General features: G+C 34.4%; 1 protein-coding gene across 1 annotated transcript; it reads right to left on the bottom strand.

The window, feature by feature from the left end:
- Positions 1-14,375: 14,375 nt before the first annotated feature.
- Positions 14,376-15,329, bottom strand: LOC147584575 (olfactory receptor 6F1-like). The gene has a single exon (XM_086719861.1). It carries the CDS (start codon positions 15,327-15,329, stop codon positions 14,376-14,378), a length of 954 nt encoding a protein of 317 aa, XP_086575987.1.
- Positions 15,330-15,600: the final 271 nt, after the last annotated feature.

Genomic DNA, 15,600 nt, shown 5'->3' with positions numbered 1-15,600 from the left:
ATGCTAAGTGAAATAAGTCAGTCAGAAAAAGAGAGATATAATGTTTTCACTGATATGTGGGACTTGAGAAACTTAACAGAAGACCATGGGGGAAGGGAAGGAGAAAATACAAACAGAGAGGGAGTAAGTCAAACCATAAGAGACTCTTTAATACAGAGAACAGACTGAGGCTTGATGGGTGGTTAGGAGAGAGGGGAAGATGGGTGATGAGCATTGAGGAGTGCACTTGTTGGGATAAGCACTGGGTGTTGTATGTGAGCTATGAATCATGGCTATATGCTCCCAAAAAGAAGAGCACACTGTATTCACTGTAATTTAGCCAACTTGTCAATAAATTACATTTGACAAAAAAGAGAGAGGACTCAAAAAAATAAAGCACAAAATCACAAATGAAAGAAGAGAAAGAACAAGTATCACCAAGGAAATTCATTATAAGGGAATATTAATTAAAAATATATGCCTACAAATTGGACAACCTACAAGACATGGATTCCAGAAAAATAAAATTTATCAAAAACTGAAGCAGAAAGAGATAGAAAAATTTGAACAGATTTATTAGCAGCAATGAAATTGAGTCACTAATCAAAAAACTCCCAAACAAACACACCTCCCGGATCAGATGGCATCACAGTGGAATCAACCTAACGTTTAAGGAAGAGGTAATACCTCATCCTCCTCAAACTATTCCAAAAAAAAAAAAAAAAAAAAAAAAAAGAAGAGAAAGTAATACTTTCAAATCATTCTCTAAGACCAGCTTTATTGTGATACCAATAGCTCTGATGAACATGAATGCAAACATTTTCAAAAAAATACCAGCAAACCAAATCCAACAATACATTTAAAAAAATCATACACTATGACCAAGTGGGATTTATTCCCAGGATGCAGTAATGTTTCAACATTTTCAAAACAACCAACGTGACACATCTTATCAAAAAGAGAAAGGATTAAAACATGATCATTTCAGTAGATGCAGAAGAAGTATTGAACATCCCTTCATGATAAATACCTTAACAAAAAAGGGCTAGCAAGAACATATCTCAACATAATAAAGGTCATATATGGAAAATCCACAGTGACAATCATACTCCGTAGGGAAGACTAAGCTTTTCTGCTAAGGTCAGGAACAAGACAAGGATGTCCACTTCCAACACGTTTATTCAAGATAGTACTGAGAGTCCTAGCCACAATAAATATACAATAAAAGAACAACAACAAAAAATCCAAAATGGTAAGAAAAAATAAAATATTCACTATTTTCAGATGACATAACACTATATAGAGAAGACCCAAAGACTTCACAAAAAATTACTGGAACTAATACCTATTCAGTCAAGTTGTAGGAAACAAAATCAATGGTCAGAAATATGTTGCATTTCTACACACTAATAATGAAGCAGCAGAAAGTGAAATTTAAAAAATCACTTTCAATTGGACTAAAAGAAATAAAATATCTAAGAACAAACTTAACCAAGGAGATGGGAGAACAATATTTTGAAAATTATAAAACAAAGATCAAAGAAACTCAAGGGAAATAAAAGAAATGGAAAAACATCCCATGTCCATAGATTGGAAAAACAAATGCTGTTAAAATGTCTATACTACCTAAAGGAATCTACAGTTTTATTGATGTCCCTGTGAAAATACCAATAACATTTTTCACAGAAGAAGAGCAGAAAATCTAAAATCTGTAAGTAACCAAAAAAGAGGCCTTGGATAGCAAAATCAATCTTCAAAATGAAAAACACAATTGGGACTATCACAATTCTAGACCTCAAATTATATTACAAAGTTGTAGTCATCAAAGCAGCATGGTACCGACATAAGATGTAGACACATAGATCAGTGGAATAGGGTAAGACGCCAGAACTAAATGAATGCTTATATGTCAATTAATCTTTGACAAAGGAGGAATGAATATTCAATGGGAAAAATATAGTGTCTTCAATGAATGATGTTTGGAAAACTGGACAGCTTTAATAAAAAGAAAAATAAGTGGACCATTTTCTTACCGTACACAAAAACAAATCCAAAATGGACTAAAGATATAAATGTGAGACTTGAAATCATAAAAAAAAAATCATAGAAGAAAGCAAAGGCATTAATTTCTCTGACATCAGCCATGTAAACAATTTTCTACATATGTCTCATGAGGAAAGGGGGGGGAAAGTAAAACTAAATTATTGGGACTACATCAAAATAAAAAGGCTTCTATGTAGCAAAGGAAACAATCAACAGAAACAAAAGGCAACCTACTGAATGAAAGAATATATTTGCAAGAGATATATCTGATAAAAAGAGTATCCAAACTCTATTAAGTGCTTATACAACTCAACACCAAAAAACTTCAATTAAATAATGTTCAAAGACACGAACAGATATTTCTCCAAAGAAGACATCCAGATGGCTAACAAACACATAAAAAGATGTTCAACAACACTCAGCATCAGGGAAATAAAAATCAAAGCTATATTGAGATACCACCTCACACTTGTCAGAGGAGCTAAAAAAAACAAAGACAAAAACAAAAAACAAAACAAAAACAAACAAAAAACAAGAAACAGCAAGGGTTGGTGAGGATGTGGAGAAAAGAAACCTTCTTGAACTATTGGTTGTAATGCAACCTGGTGCAGTCACTGTGAAAACCATTAGTTTCCTCAAAAATGTTAAAAATTACCCTATGATCCAGCAATCACAGTACTGGGTATTTACTCAAAAAATAAAAATCACTAGTTCAAAGGGATATATGCGCCCCTATCTTTACAGCAGCATTATTTACAATAGCCAAATAATGGAAGCCATCCAACTCTCCACCAGTAGATGAATACACACACACACATACAGAGAAATAAATCAGAGAGGAATGTACCATATGATTTAACTTTTATGTGGAATTTATTAAGGAAAACAAATGAGCAAAGGAAAAAAAAGAAGAGAGAGAAAGTGAAATCAAGAAAAAGACTCAACTCTGGAGAACAAACTGACCGTTCCCAGAGGGGAGGTGGGTGGGGGGATAAATGATATAGATGATGGGTATTAAGGAATGCACTTGTCATGATGATCTCTGGGTGATGCGTGAAATTCCTGAATCACTATATTGCACACCTGAAACTTGTAGACCATTGTATGTTTAATATGCTGGGATTAAAATAAAAACAGACTATATAAAAATAAATTACAATAAAAATAACTAAATGTACCATGAAAATAAATTAATAGACTCCATATTGTAATCCTGGATTGATTGACTTTTATCACGCTTCTTTGCTCACTTACCACAGGGGAATGCCTGCTCTTACCCTGAAATTCACAAAGTTCAACCCTAATAAGTCAAACTTAAAGAGTTATAGAGTCTGAAAAAAAAATAAAAAGAAAGAAAATAATAAAAAATAAATAAAACTGGGGCACCTGGATGGCTCAGTCGGTTAAGCGTCGGACTTCACCTCAGGTTATGATCTTGCGTTTTGTGAGTTCCAGTCCCATGTCGGGCTCTGTGCTGACAGCTCAGAGTCTGGAGCCGGCTTTGGATTCTGTGTCTCCTTCTCTCTCTGCCCCTCCCCCACTTGTGCTCTGTCTCTATCTATCAAAAATAAATAAATGTATAAAAAAATTTAAAAATAAATAAATAAATAAAATTGTACCAGAATGTGATATCATTAAACATCTATCAGGATGTTTAAAATAAAGAGTTGCTGTAAAAAATACTGAGAATGGTGCAGAGTAACTAGATTACTCTCATACTGCTGATGTGAAAGTAAAATGAGACAATCACGTTGGGCAATGATAAGGTAGTTTCCTTAAAATAGTGAACAAATGTCTATCACAACATTTTGGTAATTACCTTCTGGGCATTTTAACCAGGGAATTGATTAATTTTGTTCAGAGAAAAGTCTGTGCAAGAATACTTATAGAAGTTAACTCAAAACGGCCCCAAACTGGAAACAACCTATATGCCCTTCCATAGACAAATTGTTAATAAAACAGTATTACATTTATATTATGAAATACTCAGCAATGTAAAGCAACAATCTCTTGATACATACAAAAACTTTGATTTATCAAGGGCTTCATGCTAAGTGATGCAAAGGTCAATATCAAAAGATTATGTACTCTATGATCCTATTTATATAATGTTCTTAACCTTAAAAAATATTATAGAGATGATGAATATATTAGTACATGCCAGAGTTTAGGATGGGTAGGTGAATACAAGTGAATGTTGCTATTGAGAAGGGCATAATGACAAGTTTTTGTGGTGGTGGAAATGACTATATCAATATCACTATTCTGGTTGTGTAATTTTACTAGAGTTTTGTTAAATGCTATCAATGTGGAAAGTATTTCTTTTTTTAACTTTTTAATGTTTATTTTTAAGAAAGAGACAGACAGAACATGAGTGAGGGAAGGTCAGAGGGAGAGATCCAAGCAGGTTCTGGGCTGTCAGCACAGAGCCCAAAGTGCAGCCTGATCTCATGAACCCTGAGATCATGACCTGAGCCAAAATCAGAGTTGGACACTTAACTGACTGAGCCACCCAGGTACCCCAAAAGGGTAAGCATTTCTTTATGTGAATCTACAACTATATGTGAATCTACAAACACCAAAAAAGTTAAATATAAAAAAAAAAACTAGGTGCCTTGATTTATCCAGCATTTCTATTAAAAAAAATGTTATTTAAAAAAAAAGAAATGATTGTATTATAATAGAGGGATATAACTTACATATTAAACAATAAAAATAAACAAATATGTTCAAAAAATAAATAAAAAATGAAAAATAAAATGAAATTCTTCAAAAAATTACTATCACTTTAGAAACCCATCAATTTTAGGTATGAGGTTATCTTTATTTAACAAGCATTTATTGAAATGGTTATTAACCATGTTTTAAAATTGTTAGAGTATAAACTATTCAGTTTTATTTGAAATTTTTTGATTAGCTATAAACTATTTAAAAAAACTTACCACGGAGGTAAGTTATGTTTATTATACATGGTCTCTTTTTCTTTAAAAATTAAAATTTTCTATGACTATGAAAAATCCTCCCTAAGCTTCCCTATGCTCTTAGTTTAGTCTTCTGTGTTCTTTGCCTTACATTCTACACTCTTGGTTCTGCCTTCTGACTCTGAGTTCCACCATCTGATACCTTACTTTTTTTTTCTCAAAAGTTAGCACACAATTGAAAGTATTTGTTATCACCCAGCTTTCAGCCAGGATAATTTTCATAACTGCCATACTTTCATCATTTTATGTCCTCTCTGTTTCTCAGTCTCAAGCTGACAGTGTTTCCCCCTTATTAAAATTCTCAAAAATGCTGTTGATATGGCATAGATTTCATAGGTGCTCCATTGCACAATAGCCAAATTCAAAACTTTTTAATATATTTCCTTCTTCCTTTTTGATCTAGGTTGACATGGCTGAGGTACAAACATTTAGATGTATCAGTGGACATATAGTTTGATTAAAAAGATCTCTAAGAAATATCCCTTCATTCTTATAACTAAATACTTGCACCTTTTGATATTGTCAAGGTTTCAACAAAATATATTACAGACATGCACTCATTTTAATTTCTATGCCATGCTTTGTGCAAGCATATCTGAATTGTAACACCTTTTGATCTCTGTATAATCCGATAATTTTCTAACTCATCAATTTATGGTTCCTTTTTTAAAATTAATTTATTTTATTTTTTTATTTTTATCTTTTTTTCCTTTTTAAATTTAAATTTTACTTAATTAACATACAGTGCAATATCAGTTTCAGGAGTAGAATTCAGTGATTCATCACTTACATATAATACCTAGTGCTCATCACAACATGTGTCCCTCTTAATGCCCATCACTCATCTAGCCCATCCCCCCCACTTCCCTCCATCAACCCTCAATTTGTTCTCTATTTCTAAGAATCTCTTAGTTTGTTTCTCTATCTTCTCTTCCTCCTCTTTCCAATATGTTCATCTGTTTTGTTTCTTAAATCTCACATAGGAGTGAAATCATATGTTATTTGTCTTTCTTCTATTGACTTATGTCATTTATCATACTACATTCTAGCTCCATTTTGGGTAGTTCTATTTTTAGTTTTTGAAGAAAACTAAACTAGTTGTTCTTCAGAGTGCTGCACCCATTTGCATTACCATCAACAGGGCAAAAGATTTCCCCTTTCTTCATATCCTTGCCAACACCTGTTGTTTCTTGTTTTATGTGTTGTGAATGTTAGCCATTCTGGAAGATGTGAGGTGGCATCTCATTGTGGTTCATGGGTTTGATTTGTATTTGCCTGATGTCGAGCATCTTTTCATGTGTCTGTAAGTCATCTACAGGTCTTCTTTGGAAAAGTGTCTATTTGTGTCTTCTGCCCATTTCTGAATGTTGTTGTTGTTTTGTTTGTTTGTTTGTTTGTTTAGAAAAAGTGGCTTTCTTATTTTTTTATTTTTTTATTTTTATTTTTTAAATATAATTAATTGTCAAGTTAGCTAATATACAATGTATGCAGTATTCTCTTGGCTTTGGGAGTAGATTCCCATGATTCACTGCTTACATACAACACTCAAGTCTCATCTGAACAAGTGCCCTCCTCAATGCCCATCACCCATTTCCCCCTCTCCCCTGCCCACCCCCATCAACCCTCAGTTTTTTCTCTATATTTAAGAGTCTCTGATGGTTTGCCTCCCTCTCTTTTTGAAACTATTTTTCTCCTTCCCTTCGCATGGTCTTCTGTTTAATTTCTGAAATCCCGCATAAGAGTGGGAACGTATGATATCTGACTTTCTCTGACTGACTTATTTCACTTAGCATAATGTCCTCCAGTTCCATCCATGTTGTTGCAAATGGCCAGATTTCATTCTTTCTCACCGTCAAGTAGTATTCCATTGTGTATATAAACCATATCTTCTTTATTCATTCATCAGTTGATGGGCATTTGGGCTCTTTCCATCATTTGACTTGTCGATAGTGCTGCTATAAACATTGTGGTACATGTCCCCCTATGAACCAGAACTACTGTATCCTTTGGATAATTTCTTAGTAGTGCTATTGCTGTGTCATAGGATAATTCTATTTTTAACTTTTTGAGGAATATCTACACTGTTTTCCAGAGTGGCTTCACTTTGCATTCCCACCAACAGTGCAAGAGAGTTCTCATTTCTCCACATCCTCACCAGCATCTATTAATTCCTGAGTTGTTAATTTTAGCCACTCTGACTGGTGTGAGGTAGTATCTCAGTGTGGTTTTGATTTGTATCTCCCAGTTGATGAGCCATGTTGAGCATCTTTTCATGTGTCTGTTAGCCATCTGGATGTCTTCTGTGGAAAAGTGTCCATTTCTGTCCTATGCCCATTTCTTAACTACGTTGTTTGTGTTTTGAGTGTCGAGTTTGATAAGTTCTTTATAGAGCAATCCTCAGTTTGTTCTGTACAGTTAAGAGTCTCTTATGGTTTGCTTCCCTCTCTTCTTTTCATTAACATAATACCCTCTAGCTCCATCTTCATTGTTACAAATGCTAAGATTCCATTCTTTTGGAAATCAGAGTAATATTACACTATATATATGTGTATATACACATATATATATATACACACACACATATATATACATACATATATATATGTATGTATATACATATATATATGTATATACATACATATATATATATATATATATATACACACATACATATATATACAAATACACATATAACTTTTTACTGACTGATCAGTGGATGGACATTTGGGATCTTTCCATAATTTGGTTATTGTTTATAATGCTGCTATAAAACATTGGGGTGCATGTGCCTTTCAAATCAGTATTTTTGTATCCTTTGGGTAAATACCTAATAGCGCAATTGATGGTTTGTAGGGTAGTTCTATTTTTAACTTTTTGAGCAAGCTCCATATTGTTTTCCAGAGTGGCTGCACCAGTTTGCATTCCCAAGAGCCATGCAGAAGGATTCCTCTTTCTCTGTATCTTCACCAACATCTGTTGTTGCCTGAGTTGTTAGTTTTAGCCATTCTGAAAGGTGCGAGGTGGTGTCTCATTGTGGTTTTGATTTGTATATATATCCCTGCTGATGAGTGATGTTGAGAACCTTTTGATGTGTCTCTGGGACATCTGGATGTTTTCTTTGGAAAAATATCTATTTCTGTTTTATTTTCTTCCCTGGATTATTTGTTTTTGGGGTGTTGCTTTTGGGAAATTTTTTTTATAGATTTTGGATACTAACCCATTATCAGATATGTCATTTGCAATTTCCTTCTACCATTCCATTCTTTGTTTTGTTGACTGTTTCCTTTGCTGTTGAGAAGCTTTTTATCTTGATGAAGTCCCAACAGTTTCCATGCAGAAAATTCACTAGAAAAGAGTTATTGACCTAAATTTAAAATATAAAACTGTAATTTTTCTAGAAGAAAATAATAGAAGAAATCATCATAATTTAGAGTAGACTAATCCTGATATAAATCACATACCAAAAAGCATAAACCCTGAAAGATAAAAATGATAACATTGACTTCATGACAATTAAAAACCTTTTGCTCCTTAGGAGACTTTGTTAAAGAAATAAGTAAGGAAGTCAAAATTTGAAGAAAATATACTCACATGCACATATCCGAAACATACATATACACATTTTAAATGGAACTACAACAATGTAATAATATGTGAGAAAATAACCCAATTACAAATGTATACCACATATGAACACTTAAGTTTCATTGTAATGATCAGTGAACACATGAAAAAATTCTATCATTAATTATCAGAAAATTTCAAAGTGAGACATAAGATACCTACACACTCATCAGAACATCTAAAATTACATAGGGAAAATAGTAAGCGTTGGTGAGAATGTGCAGAACAGAGCTATCACTACTGGGGAATGTTAAATGGCACTTACCATATAATCTTGCAATTATACTCATTGCTATTTATTCAAATAAAAGGAAACACATTTTTGCTAAGGATTTGTACATGAGAGTTCAAAGCAGCTTTATTCTTCTTAAACCAAAATAGGAATGAACATCAAAATCTATAAAAGTTAATGGATGATTAAATTTTGCTATATTTATTCAAGGGAATACAACTCAGCACTAAAAACAAATAGGCTTATGAAATACATAATCAGCATAAATTCAATCTATAATTTATTATACTGTATGAAGTAAGTCCAGCACCAGAAATATATGCTTTACGATTGTGCATATATGAAAGCCCAGAAAAAAATAGCTAAGCTATGATAGCAAAAAGGAAAGCAGTGATTGCTTGGTTCTAAATGAAAAAAAAAATAATAATAATTGAGTGCATGAGGCATGAGACTACCTTGAATGTGGTTGTAGTTACATACATTTATATATTTGCCAGAATATTGAAATCTACACTTACAATAGGTGTATTCCAGTACTGCCAGTGCAGGGATGTGGGATTGGTATAAGCAAGCTAGGCATCAAGTGTTGGCATTGTGCTGTTTACTGGAATCAGCTCTGCATTTATGCTGATTCTTTGGAGAGGGAAAACTCACCAGCTTAACCCTTTGTCCCTGGACAGGTGCCTCTGTGCACATTGCTTCTCCAGGAGGCACACTGAGAAGTGCAAATAATCTCCCCATTGTGGTCCAGGCGTTTTGAAGATTGCTACTTCCATAATTTTTATCTTCCAATTGTTTGCCTGCCTTTGCTCCAGGGAGCAGAGTGTCTTCCAGTCTTTAGAACAGCCAATCTTGCTGACTTTTAAAACTCTAGGCTTAGGATGCCTGGGTGGCTTAGTAGGTTAAGTATCCAACTTTGGCCTAGGTCATGATCATTGTTTTCAAGTTCAAGTCCCACATCAGGGTATGTGCTGACATCTCAGTACCTGGAGCCTGGAGCCTGTTTCAGATTCTGTGTCTCCCACTCTCTTTCTCTGCCTCTCCCTCCCTCACACTCTGTTACTCTTTCTCAAAAATAAATAAACATTAAAAAACTAAAAGTCCAACAACCTGTTCCTTTTTCCTTGGAGAGGCATCTCTGTGATTGCTACACCTCAGAGACACACGCCAAGAAGATTGAATAATTTATCCCCTTTATACCTCAGAGGCTCTTCGGATTGGTGTTTCTACATGTTCTGCTCCCATGTAGTGTGTATTGTAGTTTGCCCACCCTCTCTCCAGGAGTAGGGCAATGCTCTCAGGGCTCTATCCCAACCAAGCCTTCAGACCTTTAAAACTCCAGTCTTTCAGTCTTCCTGGTTGCAAGAACTGACAAAAAAATCAACTCCTCTCATTTTCCCAACCAATTCCCTTGGGAAAGCATTCTCCCATTGCATTCCCCTGTGTGCTTCTCTCTCTCTGGCCTTTTTCTGCAAACAAGATATCTCAGTTTCTCTGTAGCACCCAAGGTCTGTTTCTCTCCAAAACCACATCTCCATATTTCCTACCTGCTTCAATGTGGCTTCTTCCCTCCCTTTAGCTGTAGTGTTTGTTCTCTCAGTCTTCAGGTGGATTTATGGGGTATCTGAAATGATTTCAGATCCTTGCAGAGGGGTGGAACGTGTCAAAGCTGCAGACCCTCATAAGTGGGGGACCGGGGAAGGTAGCCACATCTGAGACAAAACTCGGGGGAGAGGTACTACCTGGGGCTTGTGTAAAAGCAGGAAGTGGACAAAAGCTGAAGACAAAGGATGGATGTGTGTTTGCTGATTGGGGAGAACAGAGTTCTGACAATAGAGACTGAGTAACTATGTGACGCCATTCTCAAAGCTCCCCAGCATACACATATGCACCTAAGAGCAGCACAACAATCCACCCCAGTAGGCTAGCAGCGCCATCTAGTGGAAACGGAGCCCTTACACTAAGCCCCGCCCAACTGGGCCAGTCTTGCTCTTCACAAACAGAAGTCTCATGGCCTGAATAATTTATGGACAATAAAGCTCTTCATAGTCTGACTTCTAGGGTAAAACAAAATAATTTCAGTCGTATTTAGTCTGTTAGCGGGTCCATCTATTCAATTTTCATTTTTTTTACTTTTTTTCTATTTTCATTTATTTTCTTTTTCCTGAATACAGAAAGAGGAAAAAAACCATTATTTTTAATTTTTATTAAAATATTTTTCTTTATATTTTACTATATTCTTTACTTTTGTGTAATTGTTTTTTCAAATTCTATTTTATTTCCATCATTTCACTTTAGTCTACTTCAGTGTATTCATTTTTACAAATTTTCAAACGATTTCCTTTTTTTCTCCCCCCCCTTTTTTCTCTAATCTTTCAAGATATATATGTGTGTGTGTGTGTGTGTGTGTGTCTGTGTGTGCGTATGCACATATAGTGGAATATTACTCAGCAATCAAAAAGAATAAAATCTTGCCATTTGCAACTTCATGGATGGAAGTGGAGTGTATTAGGCAAAGTGAAATTCTTCAGTCAGAAAAAAGGCAAATATCATTTGACTTCACTCAAATGAGGACTTTAAGAGACAAAACAGATGAAGATAAAGGAAGGGAAACAAAAATAGTATAAAAACAGGGAGGGGGACAAAACATAATAGACCCATAAATATGGAGAACAAACAGGGCTACTGGAGGGGGTATGGGAAGGGGAAAGGGCTAAATGGGTAAGGGGCACTAAGGAATCTACTCCTGAAATCATTGTTGCACTATATGCTAACTAATTTGGATGTACATTTAAAAATAAATAAATAAATAATATTTTTAAAAAGGTGGTTTTATTAATGCATGGGCACAGTATCCATGGGCAGAAAGTGCTGCCCTAGCAATGTTTGGATTGACTGATGTTATACTTGGAAGTTTGGATAGGCAAACAGGAGGGTTAGTTTCCAAGAGGATTTTCACATGCTAAAGAAGACTTACAGGATTGGCGGCCTGGCTTTTGTCAAGATAAGGTTGTTTTTCCCTCTATCAAAGCATTAACATTGAGAGGGAACATTAACTGCAGGTCTTCAGTTGGAGAAATCTTTGACTCTGCCTGTAGTATTTATCAATGGGCTGCAGGGTACAAGGAGGTTTCATTTTATAAACATTTCTTTCTGCCTTTGTTTCCCAAAATGAATTTAGTTTTATCTACTTTTTTTTTTGTCTCTTGTTTCCCACATCACCACTACATATGATGTGTGTGTGTGTGTTGTTTTGTTAATAATAATAGAATACAACTGAGTTAAGTTTTTTTACATAAAAACTTCCATAATTTAAGCTTGTTTTACAAGAAAATAATCAGTTACGCAGAAACTTTCAAAATTTACAGGAAATATTTATTTTAGTTAATTTATACAAGAAAAATTAGAGCCAAACAAGAAAAATGTTTACAGTTTCCTAATCAAGAAATCGCTTACTTATAAAAGATACCTTTATATACATTATTATTTTATTTTGTGAAGTCTGTATTCATAAGTAAACTGTCAAGATTCAGCAAAGAGATTCTAAGTAACTTTTCTCTATATAAAATATTTCTTGTCTCCTTTATATTCTATGAAATTTCTTAAAATTCTGTTCTGGTTTTATATACAAAATAAAATATTTTTAACTTCTGTATTGACATTGTCTTGTTAGAAATAATGGTACACTGACTCACATTTGCCTTTTTTTATGATCTCACTCTTTAATCTCCGGCAGCACAGATTTTGAGACTTCATGATAATCTTCTTTAATGAGAATTACCTACTGGAATGTGATGCTTATTTTTATAATCAAATGTTCCCTTTTCCTGTGAAAACATATTTGCTGTTGTTTTTTAAAGTAAGCTCTAAAAGTTTATAAAAATAATGCACATAATTAAAATAAATGAATGGACCAAGCAAGCTTCTTTTGTGTGTCTTTAAATTGCAGTTGGATTAAATGACTCACATTTTTCTTTATGAAATACACAAAACCACCCCCAGATTCTGGCTTCCTTAACAAAAATAAATAAAATAATAAAATAAAAGAAAAGAAAATAAAAGAAAATAAAAGAAAATAAAAGAAAATAAAAGAAAGGAAAAGAAAAAAAATAAAAGAAAATAAAATAACCTAGTTAGAGCCATTGGATGAATAAAGTCATAAATGGAATACTTAGATATACATTTTTCCAAGAAATCTTATTTTGGGATGATTACTACCATTAATGGGATAAGGAAATATCTCCAGGTTTGAGGGGTTCAAATATGCTACCCGCAAAATGCCATTTGGTCATTTTGATTATTTTGAGCTGAAAGTACTTGAGAAATAGAAGATGCTGGAAGGATTCCCTGACCTTCCATTTCTTTCTAAAAGCAAATCATAGTATTTCCAATAAGAAAAATGCCCTCCCTGTCCCAAGAACACATATTGCAGTTTAGCTGTTGAGGTCGGAATAACCTACTAAAACGGCACTAATCATTCTTTAGTCCCTCCCATAGGTTTGGTGGGCACTCACCCACAATTTACTAATACTAGTCAAAGCCCTTGTTCTTGGCATATCCCAACAAGTTATAGTTGTTTGTTTAAAATGATATATAAGCTTTTGGGCCCAACAGCTTCTTTGGGTCTTCATTTTCCTTTTAAACACTCCTATATATGCACATAAAAAATATTTAATAAAGTCCATATATTTTTCTCCTTTTATTTATTTTTTAATATATTTTTTAATATTTTATTTTATTTTTGAGAGAGAGACAGAGCATGAGCAGGGAAGGGTCAGAGAGAGAGGGGGGACAGAATCTGAAGTAGGCTCCAAGCTCTAAATTGTCAGTGCAGAGCCTGATGCAGAGCTCAACCTCAGGAGCTGAGATCATTACCTGAATTGAAATTTGGCCACTTAACTGACTGAGCCACCCAAGTGCCCACAACCTCTGCTAATATCTTAAGATCCAGTTGTATTATTGAGAAAAAATTTAATATAATGTATTTCTACTATTTCTATCATCCAGAAAAAGTTAATTACCCAAAGTCTTCTAAATAAGTATCTATTTCAGTTTATATCCACAATTATATAAACACCAATTAAATGCAGTCCCTAGCTCATCATATGTTTTTAACAACATTTATTGATTGAGTTATTTTGAGGTAAAAACTGACACATTTATAATAGCCCATCTATCAGATGGTATAACACTGGATCATTTAATTAAAACAATTATTTACCTACTATTAAGGTGTAAAGTATGAAAACATTCAATTAAATATCACATGGAATTAAGTCAGGCTATTTTCTGGTTGTGAATCTCTTGTGAATAGAAAGTTTGAGTTACCCATATCACTGTGGCATTGCACTAAGACATTAAAGCAGAGCAGTTATACAATTCTATTTTAGTAGAATTCAACCCAAAATGTCCATATTAAATGATATTAATTTTATATGTAATTTTTAATTCTTCCTGTTTGCAAGTGTGACTTGGGAACCCATTCTAAACTGATTATTTAAAAATATCTCTCAAATTTATTGCATCTTTCTGGTCAAAAGCAATCTCTTTCTTGTTAGAACTTTTCTGAAAGCTTTCTTCACATCTTTGTTTCTCAGGGTGTATATGAGAGGGTTTACCAATGGAGTGACCACACAGTAGAACACTGAGATCACTTTACCAATAGTGAAGTTGTGTGTGGCTGGAGGGCGAACATAAGCAAAGATAATAGTGCCATAATAAATGGTGACCACAGTGAGGTGGGAGGCACATGTGGAAAAAGCTTTCCTCTGAGCTTTTTGGGAAGACAGCTTGATTATTGTGACCACAATGTATCCATAGGAAAACATAGTGAGAAGGAAAGAACTTAGAATCACAACAGATGTACATGTGTAGCCCAAGGCCTCCACCAAAAATGTATCAGAGCAAGACAGTTTAAAAATGGGGTCTGAGTCACAAAAGAAATGGTTGATCTTCTGGGGGCCACAGAAGCTTAGATGGGAGATGAGTATAGTAGGTAGCAGAGGGGCAATGAAGCCCCCAATCCATGATCCAGCTGAAAACCGCAGGCACACCCGAAGACTCATGAGAAGTGAATACCTTAAAGGGCTGCAGATGGCCAGGTACCGGTCATAGGCCATCACTGCGAGCAGGATGCACTCTGTAGCTCCCATGGAGAAAAAGAAGTAGTACTGGGTTATACAACCAAAAACAGAGATGGTAACAACCTGCGCGAGGCAGGTGGCCAGCAACTTAGGCACCGTGGCTGTGGTGTACCAGATCTCCAGGAATGACAGATTTCCTAAAAAAATGTACATGGGTGTTTGGAGTGTGACATCCGTGAGAACAATGAAAATAATAAGAGTGTTTCCCATGAGGGAGAGCAGATACACAGTGAGAAATATCACAAACAAGGTTAGCCGCAGATAGAGAACACTAGAGAACCCAAGAAAAATGAACTCTGTCACTGCTGTTTGGTTTGTTCCATCCATATCTCATTGTCTCTGATCTGAAATAAGCCAACAAGTCCAGAATATGGCATATGAGCAAGAATGGAATATTTATTTATTTATTTATTCATTATTTCATTATAAACCTAGACTCAATAATAATAAAAATTAATTGCTAAAAGAAACATTTTGAATTTTTATAAAAATTTTCCCTGAATTAGTTCACTTGATTTACAAAATAATTTTCCATAGTAAATAGTATAATAATTCACTTTTAAAGGAAAGAAACTGAGCTAAAAAATATATTTCTCAC

This window comes from Puma concolor, chromosome A1 (assembly GCF_028749965.1).
Source record: "Puma concolor isolate L17-30 chromosome A1, mPumCon1.1.hap2, whole genome shotgun sequence".
In the NCBI taxonomy this organism is placed as follows: Eukaryota; Metazoa; Chordata; class Mammalia; order Carnivora; family Felidae; genus Puma; species Puma concolor.
The sequence above is the reverse complement of the archived record's forward strand: the minus strand, read 5'-3'. Positions and strand labels throughout refer to the sequence as shown.